The sequence below is a fragment of the Bos javanicus genome, chromosome 1 (genome assembly GCF_032452875.1).
Source record: "Bos javanicus breed banteng chromosome 1, ARS-OSU_banteng_1.0, whole genome shotgun sequence".
In the NCBI taxonomy this organism is placed as follows: domain Eukaryota; kingdom Metazoa; phylum Chordata; class Mammalia; order Artiodactyla; family Bovidae; genus Bos; species Bos javanicus.
In genome coordinates this window covers 58,623,073-58,644,161 of record NC_083868.1, presented here as the reverse complement: position 1 = coordinate 58,644,161, position 21,089 = coordinate 58,623,073, and the positions used below count along the sequence as shown (strand labels likewise).

The 21,089-nt window shown below is 37.6% G+C and overlaps 1 protein-coding gene across 4 annotated transcripts in view; it reads left to right on the top strand.

The window, feature by feature from the left end:
* USF3 (upstream transcription factor family member 3) overlaps window positions 1–21,089 on the top strand; it is a 74,508-nt gene that overhangs the window by 8,105 nt on the left and 45,314 nt on the right. For 2 of the 4 annotated variants that reach the window (XM_061427060.1, XM_061427047.1), the window contains exons 2-4: window positions 15,237–15,352; window positions 18,295–18,359; window positions 19,684–19,712. In XM_061427060.1, the coding sequence (XP_061283044.1) occupies window positions 18,313–18,359; window positions 19,684–19,712 (76 nt within the window). In that variant the 5' untranslated portion in view covers window positions 15,237–15,352; window positions 18,295–18,312. Of the gene's footprint in view, window positions 1–15,236; window positions 15,362–18,294; window positions 18,360–19,683; window positions 19,713–21,089 lie in introns of all 4 variants that reach the window. The other 2 variants (XM_061427053.1, XM_061427058.1) reach the window with 2 other exon arrangements.

Below are 21,089 nucleotides of genomic sequence, written 5' to 3'. Positions count from 1 at the left end.
GATGCTAAAGCTGAAACTCCAGTACTTTGGCCACCTCATGCTAAGAGTTGACTCATTAGAAAAGACTCTGATGCTGGGAGGGACTGGGGGCAGGAGGAGAAGGGGACGACAGAGGATGAGATGGCTGGATGGCATCACCAACTTGAAGGATATGAGTTTGAGTGAACTCCGGGAGTTGGTGATGGACAGGGAGGCTTGGCGTGCTGCAATTCATGGGGTCGCAAAGAGTCGGACACAACTGAGCGACTGAACTGAACTGAACTGAACTGAAGTGATACTACTAAAGAGGAAAGAAGTATAGAATCTCTCTCCACAGATGATGGAGTTAGCTTTAGGATGCTCTGGTAAGCTGAACGGACAGATGTGTAGATTGAGGTCTGTTATGATAAATGTAGGATCTAGTTAAGGAACTTGAACCAGATGACCTTTATCTTCCCAGTGAATTAGGGGGAAAATGGAAGAAAGGCAATTAAGGTGTCTTGATCTCTTGCTCTGTACCAGATTACTTTGCTTGATCCATTCCATGTGTTATCATGTAAACTCAACAGTTCTTTGAGGGATTTGTGATAATCTGCCAGTTTTAAATTGAGGGTGCTAAGACTTCAATGAATACTAATTTTTACATATTTAAATTTTTATTTCTTTGGCTTCGCTGGATCATAGTTGTGGCATGTGGTATCTTTAGTTGCAGCATACCAACTCTTAGTTGTGGCTTGTGGGATCCAGTTCCCTGACCAGGGATCGAACCGTGGCCCCCTGCATTGGGATCATGGAGTCTTACCCACTGGGCCACCAGGGACGTCTTAAATTTTTCTCTCTCTTTTTTTTTTTGGCTGCACTACAAAGCACATGGGATCTTTGTTACCCCACCAGGGATCCAACCTGTGCCCCCTGCAGTGGAAGGACGAAGTCTTAACCACTGGACCAAGGAAGTCCCTTGAATACTTATTTTAAAAACCAAATAGCTAGTGAATGTCAACTTTGAGATATGATCCTTGGTCTGATATCAAAGGGTAGTCTCATTACCCTCTACCATTCATTCATTAACATGAGGTGAAAAGTATCAGGGCCTTGAGAGCATCTGTGTTACTGACTACAGTGGCTGTGTCTCAGAAGCATTTGAGGGGCTTTAAAAAGTTCCTGTACTTTATCCCTGTCACTCATTCCTTTATCAGCTTACTCCTTGATTATCCACTATATTAATCAGGGCTCTCCAGAAAAATAATAGGATGTATGTCACAAGATGAGTCTGGAGCATCATACAGTGACAAAAAATAGGGAAGTACTACAAAGCAGGAAAGGAGGAAGGGGAAGGGCATGGAAAAAGAACACTGGAGTGCCCAATGGCCAAAGTTTGAACAGTTTGACCAACAAAATAGCTATAGCATTAAATTTTGACCCAAAGAATAAAATAAATATCCTGAGTTCATAATGATACAAGTAAATGATTGAATAAACAATTGAGAGAGAGGAGAGAAATCTCCTTCATAGAAGAATTCTGAAAAACGTGTATTTAGATATGTCTTCTCCAAGAGATGGAGATTTATTCCCCTCTCTTTGAGTTCGGACTCGACTTAGTAGTATTCACTTTCATAGAGACTATGAAGGGAAATATAGTAGCATTACTGTAACTAGAGTAGTGTTAACAAGAAATTTGAGAAGGACAATTGGTGGGGATGACTACTACTTTTACAACTTAAATTCTTCAGAATGATTTGAGTAGTCTAATATAAGGATGTTTTATTGTATAATGAAAAAAAATCTAGTTAAGTAGCACCAAGAATAAGAAAAATGGGAGAAAAAGAACACATCCTTATTAGTGTTGAAAAGCTGGGAACGGTGTCATCTAAGGATCAGAAACATTGAGGACTTTATGAAAAATGAAAAGCACATAGGAGCAGTTTCATGATAAAAGCATACAGCATTGAGAAGTCTGCAAACCAGTATAGACTTGAAGGGGGAAAAGCTAGAAAAGTGAGTTTCCCAATACAATTCTGGAAAACTCCAAAGCGCAGAGACAGAAAAGTTGAGGTTGGTTGTCTTAGCCCATGTTGGTTGTTTTAACAACATACCGTAGACTGGATGACTTACAAACAACAGAAACATTTCTCACAGTGTTGGAGGCTGGGAGTCCAGATCAGGGTGCCAACATGGTTGGATTCTGGTGAAGGCCTTTTTCCGGGTTCAGACTGCCTTCTTGCTGCAGCCTCACAAGGTGGAAGGGGCAAGCGAGTTCTCTGGGCCTTCTTTCATAAGGGCACCAGTCTCATTCTTCTAAAGGTTGCACCTCTTAATGACATCACCTTAGGGATTAGGAGGTCAACATATGAGTTGGGGTGGGGGGATGCATATATTCAGATGATAATAGCGGTCAAAAGGTAATTACTAGATTTTGTAACTGTATTAGGACTAATTAGAATAGCTAATAACAATGTTTACTTCTGGACTAACCTACTAGAACTTATTTATATAAATTAGGTGTATCCCCATTGGGCTTGAGGGCCAGAGAGAGAATCAGGATTATATCTCAGAGAACTTCTAATTGCCACTGTGAAATGTGGTGCTCCTCTCTTCACAAGTTACCCACCTAGCTGCTCCCCTCCATCTCTGTATGACACTCTTGACAGGCAGAACTCTGATTATCAGCATACATGTTCATGATGCAGAGAAGAGTGATATTCACACGTATTAAAGCAGTGGTTCTAAGAGGTGGATGACCATTAAAATCACCTAGGTCATTTTTTTAATTTAAAGGTGATTTCTACAGTGCATCCAGAGCTGAGAACCACTTTTCTGGGGAAACCAACTTTAGCAATCAGTTCAGTTAACTGAGACTCACTAAATATTTAAGGAAAATCAAGAGGGTGAAAGAGGGACACCAAACTGAACAAACAGAGGAATTGATTTTGGGGGAAACAAATTGAACATAATAGATAATATTTGTTGTTTTAAAACATCCTCAAAGATTTTAGGGAATATAGTTTCCATAAAATAGCAGTGGGGCGCTATAAAAGAGAAATAAGAACAAGAAAGGTTTTGGAAGTTGAAAACATATTTTCTGTGATAAAAAAATTTAATAGCACATTGAACAGCAGCATGGTTGTAATAGATTGAATGAATTAATGAACTGGAAGATGAGACCTAAGGAATTCTTCTGAAATATGGTACAGAAGAACAAAGAAGAAAATTTTAAGTTGTTAGACATGAAATACATATCTAGAAGCAGAACTAACACCTTAAGCTAAAGTTCTGCACAATTTCAGTTAAGTCTTTCTCAGAGGGAAGATGGTGGACATTTGGTGGGTAAGAATTAATGTCACAACTTCTGTATTGATAGAAGAGACTATAGATACTGTTCTTTAATATGAAGAAAATATATTTAAATTCAGTACTAGTATATCTTAAGTTATCGATATGTGATTCCTCTGCTGTTGGCTTTATTCTCTAAGCTTTGCTTTTCTTTGTGTGTAAATTTCATCCTCAGACTGGCTTCCCTCTTTTGGAAGATGTCTGCAAGTGCAGTATTTGGAATCACATCCTTTTTCTTTATAGTGGAAGGAGTGAGAGTATAACTACCTGCTTCATCAAAGGAAAGTCCTGAGCTTTGCTTTGATTGGATCAGTTGGAGACCATTCGAGTCAGAAAAAAAAAGATTTGCCAAGACCTGCCAAGGCCTACTACTGAAGTGCAATGACTGGGCTGGGGAGGGGAACATACTTCAGTGAAAATCGAGGAAGTTCATGAAACGAACAGGAGAAAATGTATAACAAGTGTCCATACAGTATGTTTCTTAAAATTGTTAAGGGTATTTATGAATAGAATAGATATAAAAGGAAAGACGATATTGAGGAAAATGAAGAAAAACAAAAAATCAGCCAAGGAAAAGTAAAAAGATAGTGGAGGAGGGAAGAGAAAAAAGCAAAATATTGTAGCAATGCAATATATTCTCTCTTTTTAAAGGCTCTTGAATTATATAGAAACAAATCTTCAGATTTGTGTTATTTCAGACAAACAGGAACAAAATAATGCAGAAAAATTAAAATAATATAAACACATACACACTCCAGGCAAATGTTGAATGGAAGAAAATGCATAATAATTTGTTATCAGACAAAGTTTAATTCCACACAACGAACATTTAATTGAAAAATAATTGATAAAACTTTATATACCTAAGGAGCTAAAAATACATACTTTTCTCAAATACTCATCTAACACATAACAAAAATATGTCATGTAACAGGGCTACACAGGAAATCTCAAATTCTGAAAATTAAAAATTAGTTATTGCCAGTCATAATGCAAGGAAACAGACAGACATACACACACACACACACACACACACACACACACACACTCTTAACAAAAGGAGAACCAAAAAAGAAGAAATATAACTCCTTGGAAAGCTTTTTACTTTAACTCAGTTTGAAGAGGGTATAAAAGTTGAAATTATAAGGAAGGAAAATTCCAGATAATAAAAACAAGCAAATTCTGGAAAAATAAATATAAATGATTCATAACATGTGAAATGATATTCAGCCTCACTAGTCCTCAAGGAGATGCAGGTTAAGCAATAATAATATTTTTTTGTTGCTTTGAATTTAAAAACTTAAAAGATGTTGATTGTAGCCTTTTTTTGGTCAGCATTGTTTTTAATAGCAAACCAAGTGAAACAAAATCCAGAAATAAAAAAGGAAGAAGGATAAAGAGTATTAATCAATGGGTAACAGCTAAATAAATGATAGCTCATCCATGCTACACAATGCTATGCAGGTATTAAAAAGAGTAAGTTAAAAAGATGTCCATAGTGTATTTCTAAATTAAAGCATATTTCAGAGTGACATAGAACATGATTAAATTTTTATAAAAAAATTATGTGCGTATGATAAGATATATATGTAAATGTACACCTGTAGAAAGATCAAGAAAATTGATGTCAAATTGATTACCAGTTGGTAGAGGGTAGAATGAATAAGTTGTACTGGGGACTTTAATTTTCTTCCTTGGAAAAAGGGATGTGGTTAGAGGTAATTTTTTTGTCTTTTTGTTTTTCAGTATAGCAAAGAGTCAGACCTGACTGAGCGACTAACACCTTATTTGGATAGCATTTTAAAAAATTATTTAAAATTTAACTGAAACTGTATAAACTATTTAGGAATTAGTAACTTGAAAACACCACATATCAAAATTTACAGGCTATGGACAAAGTTGTACCTTGAGGAGATATTATAGTCTTAAATGCATTTATTAGAAAGATAAAAATTAGTTCATAATGCATACATGTGGCAAAAATTAAAATTGCATATGAAATGTCCCATGTATCCTATCTCCCATTTCCCTTGTGCAGTCCTTCCAGAGAAATTCTGTGCATCATTGACTAGCTGTGCATCATTTACATGTTCTTCTCTCCATCCCTAAGGATACATATATACAAGTTTATTTGTAAATACATACATACATTAATTAATTAATTTGCTAGGGCTGCCACAACAAAATACCTAGGCTGAAGGGCTTAAATAAGAAAAATTAATTTTCTTAAAGTTCCTGAGGCTCAAAGTCCAGAATCAAGGTATCAGCAGGTTTACCTTTTTCTGAAGCCTCTTCTTGGCTTGGAGGTGGTTGCTTTCCCACTGTGTCCTCACGTGGTCAACTCTATGTCTTTGTGGTCTGTGTTCTAATTTCCTTGTCTTGTGAGGACACCAGTCATCTTGGGTGAGGGTCTATCCTAACGACCCCATTTTAACTTAACTACCTCTTTCAAGGTCCTGTTTTCAAATACAGTCACATTCTGAAGTATTGGCCATTAGGACTTCAACATGTGAATTTGGGGGAGATACGATATAGCACATACAAATACATAAATTCATATATTTGACTATCAGTACATATAACTGCATTGTACAGGTGGAACTATTAGGTTGAACCACCTGAAACTGCAGTTTCTAGAGGCAGAAAGTATGAAATATGGGCAATTTCAGGTGGTTCTATATGATCCTGTGATATATTTAATCAGTTTTCTTTTGATGAGCCTTTCCTTGTCTTTTGCTACTTGAATATCCTTGAATGAATATCTGCCGGCACATACATGAATATACTTGTAGGTAAATTTCTAGGAGTTGTTGCATTAAAGAGTTATGTGTTTCTGTGAACCAGATGTGGGTCCATATTATGTCAGGAGGGAGTTGGTCTGGGCACTGAGCCACAGGCCTTCCAGACAGGACAAAGACACCTCAGCGAAAGAGATGGGAGCTGTAAGGACAGAGACAGAAGTTGGGGGGTGAGCAGAGTGCAAGAGATTGTGTGGTGGGAGGCATTATTCACAATAAAGGAACTGTACTGATGTATTCCCAGTGGATTGTTTTGTAACTAGAAATGACTAGACGATTTTTATTATGTAGTTGTGACCAGTAAAGTCATGGCATCTGCCCTAATTTTTATCCAAGGAGTAGAATCACCCACCAACAGAGATTTGAACTGGGACAGGAAGGTGTTTTATACTGCTTGCATTTTATTTGTCCTTCTCATTTAGTTTAACAGTTACTAATATATGCGTAAGTATTTGCTCAGAGATGAATCACAAAAGAGTCGGACACGACTGAGCAACTTGCACTCACTCACATAGGAAAAATATTTGGAATTGATATTACCAGATTGTTAAAAGTATAAGGGCATTGGTGCTTTATATACATATATCTGTGCTGTTTAAAATTTTACAAAGAGCAAGAATTTTTTTTTGCAACTGAATTAAAAAAAAAAAACCCTGAAAGCATGAAGTTCTCTGAATTTAATTGTGATACAGTTTCTGAGCCAGAAGTTTTGTAGTTTTGTATGGGCAAGAGCAAGGAAATGGTCTAAAAAATGCCAAACTGTTTACAGTGGGTATTCCTGAAGAGTGCAGTTGTAGAGCTAAGTAACTTTTTCATTTAACTTTATGTATTTCTAGACTCTTCAAAAATGATTTTTAAAATAATACTGTATTGAATATTTGGAAACTGCTAAGAGAGTAGATGTTAAAAGTTCTCATCACAGGAAAAACATTTTGTGATTGTGTGTGGTGATGAATGTTAATTAGACTTGTAGTGAGCATCTTGTAATACAGACAAATATCAAATCATTATGTTTATACCTGAAATTAATGTTATATGTCAATTATATCTCAAAAATTATTTTTTTATACAAACAGGTTACAAGTGTAGCTTAAAAATAAAAAAATAAAAACTATGCTGAGCAAATTACTATACCCTTGGCTTATTTCTTTTTCTTGAAGTGTTGTTTCACTCAAGTGCACAGTGAAAGCAGGACTTCATTATTTCATATTCTTACATATGTCATAGCATCTCAAGGTGGGCATTTATGAAACCTCCATGACTGATGGCACACAGCATGATGTTGAGGAGGAAGGAGCCAACAAACATTGTTAAATTGTAATATTTCTTTTTTTTTGTAATATTTCTTTAATGGCAAAGGAAATTAGAATTTCTGATAACAGTTACACAAAGCAGAAGACAACACAGCACATTCATAAACAGCTCCTCAAGTTCCCACCGAGATGGAAAGCAGCTGCTGCAACCGCATGCATAGAAGGATTCTTTTGCACATGAAAACCACCTCTGTGCTATTTTTGTACTATTAATACAGATTTAAAGACTTAATGAGTTGAATCAGGTAGACCACGTAGGAATTTCTTAATCTAAAATGCTGGACGTGATAAATACAAATAATAGCTCATCTAGCAAAATACAGAGGGCAAAGATGCCTCAAAGCATGAATAAGATGATAGAATACATATATCCAAGATATTAAACATAAATGCTGTAACCATAGTTTTGAACGACATGGAAAAATGCCCACTTTAAGTGAAAAACAGAACAGAACATTGTCATGGCCTAACATTTTAATGGCTGTGACCCAAACCAGGACTTATGCTTAATTGTGTTGTAATTCCATGGATCATATTCAGTAGTATGAGTCATTTTGATTGGAGAGGACTATGGATTTATTATAGATCTCATATAAAGAAATAGAACATATTTTAAAACTGCATATCTATGTACCCACTTGTCCAGACATTTTAAGTAATTGTAAAATGTTTAGGAATGCATTCCATGGTAGCAGAACAGAAGCAAACACAGAGATTGAAAAGATTTTTCTCAACTCATGGACAAATAATGTTCATGCAGTGTGCCATAAAATATTTTCAATTAAGACACTTTAATTCCAGTTTGAAATTTTTGTGGTTAGAATTGGGTTTTTCTCTTCATCGTATCTAAAGACACAATTTAAATTAACTTTTACCACTAATTTGCTTCTCAGTGGGAAGAAAACACAACTTGCCACTGAACAGTTAAACTGAGTTTCTCTTAAATGCTGGTACTTGTTTGTGGTGGTTTCACATTTTTCCCATATTAGGAAAATTGGGGATGACTGGTAACTAAGTAGAATTTGAAGTCACCTGCTAAAAGAAAGCAGATATACAAACTGCTGAAAAGGATGAATGGTAGAGAATTTCAGATTACCCAAAGAGACTTCTATTAACAGTTTCTTTTTTTTTTTTAATTTTAAGATCTTGATTGAGATATAACTGACATACCATGAAGTTTACCATTTAAAATGTAATTTAGTGGTTTTTAGTATATTTATGGAGTTGTGCAACCATCACCATAGTCTAATTTTAGAACATTTTATCATCCCCCAAAGTCCGACCCCTTCTCTCCCTCCCACTCCACCATTAGCAGTCATTCTTCATCCTTTTTAGCCCCTGGCAACCACGAATATACTTTCTTTCTCTATGGATTTGCCTGTTATGGACATTTCCTATAAATGGAACATATGAAGGTCACAATATGTGACCTTTTGTGTCAGACTTCTTTCACTTAATATAATGTTTATAATATAAAGGATCACCCATGTTGTAGCATGTATCAGTACTTCATGCCCTTTTATTGTCAAATAATTTGTCATGCCCTTTTATTGACAAATATATTGTCAAATAATATTCCACTGTGTGGATATATCATGTTTTATTTATTTGTCATTTGGACATTTCTCTTGTTCCAACACTTTAGCTGTTAAGAACATCGCTGCTACAAACATGTACACATTTTTGAAAACACATGTACACATGTGTTTTCAGCTCTCTTTGATATATATATCTAGGTGGACTCGCTGGGTTATAGGCAACTCTGTGTTAACTGAGGAAGTGCCATACCGTTTTCCAAAGTGAGTACACCATTTTACATTCATACCAGCAACATATGAAATAAGTGTACACTTCTGAATGTATGCATTTTTTCCAGATTTATTGAAGTATGATTGACAAAGCTATATGTAGTTAAGGTGTACACCAAACACCAGCCAAATAAATTCCAGCCATCAGCCAAATAAATAAGTAAATAAATATTTAAATAAATGAACTTCCCTCATAGATCAGTTGGTAAAGAATCTGCCTGCAATGCAGGAGACCTGGGTTCTCTTCCTGGGTCTGGAAGATCCCCTGGAGAAGGAAATGGCAATCCACTTCAGTATTCTTGCTTGGTAAATCCCGTGGACAGAGGAGCCTGGTGGGCTACAGTCCATGGGGCCGCAAGAGTCGGACACGATTTAGCGACTAAACCACAATCACCAAGGTGTACAACATAGTGCTTTGATATTTGTATACATCGTGAAACGACTGTCACAATCAAGCTAATTAACACATCTATCACCTCACATAGTTACTTTTTGTGGTGAGAACAATTAAGGTTTCTCTATTAGCAAATTTCAAATATACAGTACTTTATATTAACTACAGTCACTGTGCTGTACATTAGGTCTTCAGAACTTTTCATCTTTTAACTGCATGTTTGTACCCTTTCACCATTTTCCCCTAGCCCCTACCCCTGGTAACAAGAGTTTTACCCTCTCTTATTATGAGTTTGACCTTTTTAGTTTCCACCTAAAAGTGAGATCAGTATCAATAATCTCAGAAATATCAATAATCTCACATATGCAGATGACACCACCCTTACAGCAGAAAGCGAAGAAGAACTGAAGAGCCTCTTGATGAAAGTGAAAAAGGAGAGGGAAAATGTTAGCTTAAAGCTCAGCATTCAGAAAACAAAGATCATGGCATCCAGTCCCATCACTTCATGGCAAATAGATGGAGAAGCAGTGGAAACAGTGGCAGATTTTATATCTTTGGGCTCCAAAATTACTGCAGATCGTGACTGCAGCCATGAAATTAAAAGACGCTTACTCCTTGGAAGAAAAGTTATGACCAACCTAGACAGCATATTAAAAACAAGAGACATTACTTTGTCGACAAAGGTCCATCTAGTCAAGGCTATGGTTTTTCCAGTGGTCATGTATGGATGTGAGAGTTGGACTATAAAGAAAGCTGAGCGCCGAAGAATTGATGCTTTTGAACTGTGGTGTTGGAGAAGACTCTTGAGAGTCCCTTGGACTGCAAGGAGAGCCAGCCAGTCCATCCTAAAGGAAATCAGTCCTGAATATTCATTGGAAGGACTGATGCTGAAGCTGAAACTCCAATACTTTGGTCACCTCATGCAAAGAGCTGATTCACTTGAAAAGACCCTGATGCTGGGAAAGATTGAAGGTGGGAGGAGAAGGAGATGACAGAGGATGAGATGGTTGGATGGCGTCACTGACTCAATGGACATGAGTTTGAGGGGACTCCGGGAGTTGGTGGTGGACAGGGAGGCCTGGTGTGCTGCAGTCCATGGGGTCTCAAAGAGTCAGACATAACTGAGCGACTGAACTGAGATCACTCTGTGTTTGCCTGTGTCTGGCTTATTTCATTTAGCATATTGGCCTTCAGACTGATCCATGTTGTTACAAGTATCAGGATTTCCTTTTTTTTTAAGGCCAATTAACGTGTGTTTGTGGGAGGGGCTTTCCATATAGATGTGTGTGTCAGGCTTTCCTTATAGATGTGTGTGTCAGGCTTTCCTTATGTGTGTGTGTGTGTGTGTGTGTCGGGCTTACCAGGTGGCACCGTGGTAAAGAACCTACCTGCCAATGCTGCTGCTACTGCTGCTGCTAAGTCGCTTCAGTCATGTCCGACTCTGTGCGACCCCATAGACGGCAGCCCACCAGGCTCCCCCATCCCTGGGATTCTCCAGGCAAGAACACTGGAGTGGGTTGCCATTTCCTTCTCCAAAGCATGAAAGTGAAAAGTAAAAGTGAAGTCGCTCAGTCGTGCCCGACTCTTAGCGACCCCATGGACTGCAGCCTACCAGGCTCCTCCGTCCGTGGGATTTTCCAGGCAAGAGTACTGGAGTGGGGTGCCATTGCCTTCTCCAACCTGCCAATGCAGGAGATGCAAATGATAAGATTTAGATCCCTGTGTTGGGAAGGTGACAAGATTTAGAACCCTGGGTTGGGAAGATTCCCTGGAATAGGTAACAGCAATCAACCCATTCCAGTATTCTTGCCTGGAAAATTCCATGGACAGAAGAGCCTGGTGGGCTATAGTCTTGAGGTGTTGCCGAGAGTCAGACACGACCGAGCATGAGCATATATATATCACATATGATATATGAAATAATACATTCATATAGTACAGTATTTTCTGTACCCATTCACCTGTCAGTGGGCACGTAGGTTGTTTCCGTATCTTTGCTACTGTGAATGATGTTGCAGTAAATTAGAGTATAGATACTTCTTCGAGATAGTGACTTATTTCCTTTGGATATGCATTGAGAAGTGTGATTGCTGGAACATATGGTAGTTCTATTTTTAATTTTTTGAGGAACCTCTGTGCTGTTTTCCATAATGGCTGTACCAATTTATGTTTTCACCAATGGTGTCCAAGGATTCCCTTTTCTCACATGCTTGCCAAACCTTGTCTTTTGACTTTTGATAACAGCCATTCTAACAGGTGTGAAGTAATATATCTTTGTGGTTTTGATTTGCATGTACCTGATGATTAATGATGTTGAGCATCTTTTCATACACTTGTTGGTCATCTGTATGTCTTCTTTGGAATATATATCTTCTTCCTTGAATATAAATATATTTTTAAAAGAAACTTCAGGGGATTAAGTGGCAGTGACCTTGAAAGAGCCTTTTGAGATGCTGGTAATGTTCTATATATTGATCTAAGTGGTGGTTATATGGTTGTATCCTTATATAAAAATACATGAGGGATTTCCTGGTGGTCTAGTGCTTAGGATTCTGGGCTTTTGCTGCTGTGGCCTGGATTCAGTCCCTGGTTGGGAAACTGAGATCCTGCAAGCCACACAGCACAGTCAAAAAAAAAAAAAAGAGAGAGAGAAAATAAATACTAGGTGATTAGGGTGAACTTAAATTAGTGACTTATTGTATGTAAGTTATATATCAATAAAAAAGAAAAAAATCCTAACTGCGTTGTCCTTTTTTCCATTTTACTGTAGACTAGGGGATTTCATTTTACTTCATATCAGGGCTAGGCTAGTTTCTGTGGATTGCTCTTCAAGAACCACTGATCTTAAGATACAATCTGAACACATTCATTAGGTGTAAAATATTCCTTTATAGTCTGGTCCAGGTTCCCTTTCTGCCCCCCACCCCCCACAGTAGAATTCTCAGATCTCTGTGGTGAAAAAAAAAAATGAGAACACTGGTTGCCTCTGTGGGAGTAGGGGAAGGGATTGACAGGAAGGGTCATGAGAGAACTGTCTCTGATGATAATAATGCTCTGCGCCTAGATAGGGTTTCTGTCACACAGGTATATGCATTTGTCAAAACTCCCTGATTGTTATACTAAAATTTGTGCATTTTACTAATATGTAAGCTTTTCTTCTTGGGGAAAAAAGTTACCTCATGGGGAAAAGAGATATGATTTGGGGACTTCCCTGGTGGCCCAGTGGTTAGAACTTCGCCTTCCAGTGCCGGGAGTGCAGGTTCAGTTCCTGATCAGCGAGGTGAGATCCCACAAGTGTCACAGTCAAAAAACCAGAATATAAACAACAGAGGCAGTGTTGTAACCAATTCAATAAAGACTTTACAAATGGTCCACATCAAAAAAAAAAAAGAAAAAAGATGTGATTTTTGATGCAGGGGATCTGAAGGCCACACTTTGAGAACCACGAACTTTGACTAATTTCAGAAATAACTTTCTTACCATGAAAAATAATAATCCATAGATTACTAATGTAACATTTTGACAGTTTTCTTTAAAAATTCATGATACTTTAAGTATTTTAAAGGGTGTATTTGTATTTGGTTATATAAATATTGTATTAAAAATGCTGTTTCCTTATTAGTAGAGTAATAAGTGGACAAGGATTCATGACAATATTATATAGTTCTTTGTTCCAGTAAATGTTCTTTTTCAGTGTCAGGAATGCAATTTTAATATCAGGAGATACTGGACATGGAAGTAATTTTGCACTGAGTTAGGTTAATTGAGTTGGTTAAAATGTGCTTTGAGATGGATATTTATAGTGACATTTGGTAAGCTGGGTGATTTTGATTTGAGGCTGTATTCCTCTTTGAGTAAACTGCTGGCTTTCACCTCAGTGCAATATATTGATTGTGTCTACTTATGTGATAGGGCTCTATTGTCATTTGCTTTAAGATCCTAGATGTTTAAAAAAAAGTAACGCTTTTACTTCATGTATCTTAATTGTAACGTCAATCTGAAAAGTTTGAAAAAAGGACAGCCTGAGGGGAACAACTGAAACAGTGATATTAATCACAAAATGCCAACGCATGTGGGTATGAGGCAAATCTGACCTTACTGGTTTATAGGTAAAATTATCTGGTCGACTCTCATACCACATCCCAAACAATCTCTCCTACAGTAAAGTATTGGTCAGCTCCCTGAATTTCAACAAAATAACTGCCTGTGCTTTCAAGATGTCCTGATAAGAACCACCTGGGGGCACGCATTAAATTTCAGGCTACTACCTTGGAGATTGGAATTCCTTCTTTTGAGACAGATTCAGTGCATTTGGGATGAGCTGAGAACCTATATTTTTAAACTGTTACCTTTGGATTAATAGGAATGTTTAGGAAATACTGACCCATTCCAGTGTTCTTGCCTGGAGAATCCCAGGGGTGGGAACCTGGTGGGCTTCCGTCTGTGGGGTCGCACAAAATCAGACATGACTGAAGCGACTTAGCAGCAGCAGCCGTGAAAAAGAGTTTCTTTTGTACAAAAAAAAAAAAAAGAAGAAAAGAAAAAGAAAAATCACAAAGAGACCTTTTTGGAAATATAGATTCCTGGGCCCTCCTTCAGTTCAGTTCAGTCACTCAGTCATGTCTGACTCTTTGCAGCCCCATGAACCGCAGCACACCAGGCCTCCCTGTCCATCGCCAACTCCTGGAGTTCACTCAAACTCATGTCCATTGAGTCAGTGATGCCATCCAGCCTCTGTTGTCCTCTTCTCCTCCTGCCTTCAATCTTTCCCAGCATCAGGGTCTTTTCAAATAAGTCAGTTCTTTGCATTAGGTGGCCAAAGTATTGGAGTTTCAGCTTCAGCATCAGTCCTTCCAGTGAATATTCAGAACTGATTGCCTTTAGGATGTACAGGTTAGCTCTCCTTGCAGGTTAAAGGACTCTCAAGAGTCTTCTCCCAACACCGCAGTTCAAAAGCACCAATTCTGTGGTCCTTCTTAGCACTTCTCATTTGTCTAGGATGAAGCCCCTGCTTTTTTTGGTGGCGGGGGGGGGAGGGTGGGGAGGGCATGCTGCAGGGTTTGTGGGATCTTAGTTCCTTGAGCAGGGATTGAACCCAGGCCCACGACGAGGAAAGTCCTACCTTCTGGACAATCAGGGAATTCTCCCCATGTTGACATTTTTAAAGAGCACATACAATGTGCAGATATGAGAGCTGTCTTCCTGATGCCTTTAGTGGAAGGTCCTTGAGTAAGTCTTCAGTCACTCTCACAAGAGAGAATGGGGAAGTAGGAGATTGAAGGAAAGATAATTTTAGAATTGAGGACAATTAGTGTAAAAGCTAGGTTGACAGCAAGTGACAGTAGCCATCATAAGAAAGGAGAGACTCATCTCCTCCTGGAGACTGTCCCATGGCTGCTGTGCTACCATTTTTGTGGGGGTGGAGCATGCATAACCCACTGGGAAGTGACTTTTGAAAGCAACTAGGTTCGTTAACTTTTAAGAGATGGAGAGAATTCAGGATCACCCTGTAAGCCACGGAAAATCTGCCTGCCCACCCTAGGTTGCTAGTCCTCGTTTTATTCATGCTGCTAATGGAAACATATAAACATTCACTCATTTTTCTCTTGTGTAGTAAGAAGAAAACATAACTTATAGACCATCTTCTGGCAGAAGATGATAGATTTGGATCAGAAACGAGAGGCGTTGGAAGCCAGGAATCAAAAGTGAAGAGATTCTGCAAGCCCTTGGGTGAGAAAGGTGACAGGGATTGATTGATTTACTCACGTGTCCCGCATTATGTAATGTGAACTTGCTTTTAGGCTGATCTGGACTTTATAAATGTTAGGGAGAAAATGGAATAAATAAGCTGCCAGAAATAGATCTAGAGCACACGTTTCTCCTCAGGCTGATTCAGTCAGTACTTTTCTATCAGCACCTTGTCTGCATCTATTTCTACTTCTTTCCCAGGACTCTTCTCCCTCCTTTCTAGAGCTAAAGCCTTAACCAGAAATACATCATCAATATCCATTGTTGTTGTTGTTCAGTCACTAAGTCATGTCTGACTCTTTGTGACCCCATGGACTGCAGCAAGCCAGGCTTCCCTGTCCTTCACTGTCTCCTGGAGTTTGCTCAAACTCATGTCCATCGACTCCGTGATGCTATCTGAACATCTCATCCTCTGTTGTCTCCTTCTTCTCTTGCCCTCAACCTTTCCCAGCATCAGGGCCTTTTCCAGTGAATCAGCTTTTCACATCATGTGGCCAAAATATTGGAGCTTCAGCATCAGTCCTTTCAATGAACATTCAGGGTTGATTTCTTTTAGGCTTGACTGGTTTGATCCCCTTGCTGTCCAAGAGACTCTCAAGAATCTTCTCCAGGACACAATTTGAAAGCATTAGTTATTTGACTTTCAGCCTTCTTTATGGTCCAACTCTCACATCTGTACATGACTACTGGAAAAACCATAGCTTTGACTAAACAGACTTTTCTCGGCAAAGTGATATCTCTGCTTTTAAATTCACTGTCTAGGTTTGTCATAGCTTTTCTTCCAAGGAGCAAGCATCTTTTAATTTCAAGGCTGCAGTCACCATCTACAGTGATTTTGGAGCCCAAGAAAATAAAGTCTGTCACTGTTTCCACTTCTCCCCATGTATTTGCCATGCAATGATGGGACTGGATGCCATGATCTTAGTTTTCTGTATGTTGAGTTTTAAGCCAGCTTTTTCACTCTCCTCTTTTACCCCCATCAAGAGGTTCTTTAGGTCCTCTTTGCTATCTGCAATTAGAGTCATATCATCTGCATATGTGAGGTTATTGATATTTCTCCCAGCAGTCTTAATTCTAGCTTGTGATTCATTAGCCTGGCATTTTGCATGATGTACTCTGCGTAGAAGTTAAATAAGTAGGGTGAAAATATACAGCCTTGTCGTACTGTTTTCCCAGTTTGAACCGGTTGTTCCATATAAGTTCTAACTGTTGCTTCTTGGTTCATGTATAACTTACTCAGGAGATAGGTAAAGTGGTCTGGCATTCCTATCTCTTTAAGAATTTTCTACAGTTTGTTGTGATCCACACAGTCAAGGGCTTTTGCATAGTCAATGAAGCAGAAGTAGATGTTTTTCTGGAATTCTCTTGCTTTTTCTATGATTCATCTGATGTTAGCAATTTGATCTCTGGTTCCCCTGCCTTTTCTAAATTCAGTTTGTACATCTGGAAGCTCTTGGTTCACACACTGCTGAAGCCTAACTTGAAGTATTTTGAGCATTACCTTGCTAGCATGTGAAATGAGCGCAGTTGTACAGTAGTTTGAACATTGTTTGGCATTGCCCTTTTTTGGGATTGGAATGAAAGCTGAACCTTTTCCAGTTCTGTGGCCATTGCTGAGTTTTCCAAATTTGCTGGCATATTGAGTGCAATACTTTAACAGCATCATCTTTTAGGATTTGAAATACCTCAGCTGGAATTCTATCACCTCTACTAGCTTCGTTCATAGTAATGCTTCCTAAGGCCCACTTGACTTCACACTCCAGGATGTCTGGCTCTAGGTGAGTGACCACATCATTGTGGTTGTCCAGGTCATTTATATCTGTGGCTAACATTGATTAAATCCTAACTACAACTAGGCACCATGCTGTTGTCCTTTCCTTATATTATTTCATCTTTTCTTTCTTGAAACAACCTAGTGATCTTGATACTGTGATTATGATCCACTTTCTAGATGAAATGTCTGAGTTTCCAAGAGGTTACACAACTTTCCCAGGACCTCACAACCAGGAAATGGCAGAACTAGATTGTAAACCCACACTGACTCCAATTCCTTCTTTCTGCCTTCAGAGAGAAAATGGGACACTGCACCTGCAGCCTCTTGTAGTGCATCAGAACAGTAGCCCAGCTTGACAGGCCTCTTCTGAAAGATTGCCAATCCCTGGAATTTAGAGGCATTAAAGTTACTGCAAAATTCTTGAAAATCAGAAGAGAGAGGGAAATTGCTTATAATATTCCTGGGCTTATATAACTGTTTAATATTGTAATATATTTGCTTTCAGGCTTTTTGAGTGTATTTCCATATAATACATGTATTCTTTAGTATCATGGTATTTTAAGTATTAATAGAATTTTCATACTCAAACTCAGATTTTAATGATTCTCAAGTGATAGTGTTTAAAACTTCTAGCAGTTTGAAATGAAAGAAGCCCAGCAACTGAGTAAATGAATGGATGTTGCTTCCATATGTGGGATAGCATATATTGTGCACTTGTCACTTTTGGTTTTTCTGCATTCAGAGAGAATGGCCATTGATTTCAATTTTGTATCATGAGCAAAGAACATATTCTCCCAACTCAAGTATGTTTTACCTGTCTTTCCAGATCTTGCTCAAATCTGTACCCCTTTTAGGCTTTTCTTGATTTCCAAATCTGTAATGATCTTTCTCTTCTCCAGTGTTCTCAAGCACTTCCTGGCTATATCTCACATTTGACATTCACCATGTTCTCTACCTGCTGGTTATAATATTTTTTGTCCTATCTTCTTATACTTTTTTTCCTGTCCACAATACCTAATCCAGTGCTTTTTCATGATGTCATTTTTATTTTTTTAGCATCTTGGTATTCAAACCAAATTGCTATTAATCAGTTTCTCCCAGATACTAGAATGCCTTTAGACTGTCTGACATGTCTTTTCATGCCTTGTAGGTTCCTATCACTGTAACCATGCCAGAAATGACAGAGAATGAGACTCCTACAAAAAAGCAGCACAGGTATGAAGCCACAGTCCAAAAATAATAGAGTTTTGGCAGATAAGCAGAATTGGTCCCCACTTTTTGAAATAGGTAGTCCTTTAGGGAACTTTAATTTGGATGTCTAGAAAACCATTACTCTTCAAAAATAGCTGTGGATAAATATAAATAGATATATAGAAAGGGGTATATAGTTAAAATTTACCTGTCCTTTGAATTCTGCTAGCAGTATAAGTGGTAAAATGACTATCCGTAGTTAAAACAGTGTAATACCTAAATATACGCTAAATGTTTGTTTCTTCTGAGATTTTTACTTGCATTCAGTATTAGTCTTTGTGGTGGACGCAAAGCTAACTTAGACTGAAGTCAGTTTGAATAGACATTTTGTGACGTTACGAACCATTAATGCCATTATGCACATCAATATAACATTAGTTCTGGTTCCTTGTATAATACCTCCTTCAGAATTTCCGTCATTTTGGGCAGTGTTTCTGCTTAGAATTGCATGACCAGTGGTTCCATTATTAAATATTACAATCACTGTTAGAGATTGGATAGCTATTAGAGAATGCTTATGTATTGAATAATGGTGTATATGGGAAAATTGGTGATTTTAGTAGATCACCTTTTGAGAAAAATGTAAGAATTTGGATAACCTAATTTACATAAATGCAAGAGATGTCTCAGATGCCAGTTGTTAGTGCCTGCCACACTTCCCTCCCTGGGGTCACAAGGCTCCTCTTTACTGTTTGTCTTCTTTACACAGTCACCCCTGCCCTTAGCCAGTGCCAGAGCAAACACTGGAAATCAGCTACAGTTGACCCTTGAAGACAGTGGTGGTTAGGGTATAGCCAGACCTCTTATTCACAGTTCCTCCGTATCCACGGTTCCATATCCTTGGATTCAACCAACTCTGGTTCCTATGGTACTACAGAATCCACTATTGAAGAAAATCTCTGTATAAGTGAACAAGTCCCAGATCGTGTTGTTTAAGGGTCAACAGTACTTGGCATATCACTTTAGGAGTTGACTAGCTCCTTAATTAAATTTTTCAAATAGGTCAGTTTTCAATGACTGATTTACTTCCCAACCAATGACTTTGGGGTAAGAGAAAATAGAGAATAGTAGTTACTTTCAGTAGTTGTGAATTCTGAATTTATACTGATGTATCTGCAGTCAGGTTTTTATACCATAATCTATTATTGAGAAAATTTTCTTTAAAATGGCTTCTTATTGATATAACAAATACAAATTTTCATCAAATTATTTTTTATGGTTCTCAAAATATAAAGTAAAATGTTTTCCTATTATTTTCATGTTCTTATTATCTATATTTTTGTTTCAGAAAGAAAAACCGGGAGACACACAATGCAGGTAGAAACAATACTTGAAAATTTACTTGTTGGCATTTTTTGTATTCAAAATGAAATTATACTGTAGCTGATTGTGTTTTCATGTTATGAGTACAGAATCATTATTCATTACATTCTAGGAAAGCGTTCTTTTATTGTTTGGGGTTTTGTTTTTCATTTTTTAAAATTGAAGTAAAGTTGATGTGCAATATTATATAAATTACAAGTGTATGACATAGTGACTCACAATTTTTAAAAGTTATACTCCATGTATAGTCATTATAAAGTATTGGCTGTATTCCCTATGTTGTACCATATAGCTTATTTATTTTATACGTAATGATTTGTGCTGTATTGTTTTTAGTTGACAAAGTACTCCCTAAGTCTCATGAAGACTTATAGTCTATTTAGCTAATTTAAGGATTAGTATACCGCTGGAGCTAGTGTTTTAAGTGATTTCACCCGCTGAGGAATTCCAGGTATACTCCTTATGGAAAGAGTGAAGAGTATGTGTCTGCAGAAATTTTAGAGGAGGCTAGCTGCCTACAGGAGTTGGGAAGAAATGGCTGTAGATTTTAAAGGTACTTGAAATGTGACCAGTTTTAAATTAAGCTGTGGAATCCTCAATTATAAGAAGAAATATAGAAAAAAAAACCTTTGCTTTTATCTTAAATATCAGAATTACAGGCCATAGCCAGGTAAACATTTATAGAAGTAATTGTGCATACATTGACAATTTGATATATTGTTTAACATTTTATTTTCCATCAGGGACTGTAGTCAGATCTAAAAATATATATTTAATTGTTTCTTTTACTCTATAAATATCTCCCTTTCCCTAAGGAAAGGAACCTGGGGAAACTTGATCTATGGAAAGAAGTGTTGAGCACTGACGGGACACTGCTGTTCCCCAGAACGGGAGTTCCCTGCATGTGAATTCCCTTTTGTCACTGTCGATAGAGTCTTAATGTTATTTTTGTTGTTGTTTTGTCTACACACATTAGAAAATATGCGCTTAGATAACAACAAATATTATTGTTAGAGCATTCAGAAGAATGGTGAGCTCTATTTTATTGCTCTGTGTGAGTTTTTTGTCCTATCAGCACATCTAAATTTTTTTTTTTGCCTTATGAGCTAAATCTTTTTATTGGAATTAAATGTCACATGGGACAATAAGTATGTCCTGATAGTAATTTATTGAGAAAGTAAATCACTGTCATTGAGAGGGTGTTCTCACTGCTAGATTATGAGGCGAAAAATATATATTTGTGAAATAAGAACTACTTACGCTATATCTGAAAGGTCATCTTCTTAGAAGCACTGAAATCCTTCGTTAAAAGGAAGATTTTATAAAATTAACAAAATAGAAACCAATTTTTCTGTTTGCAGTATCTTACAG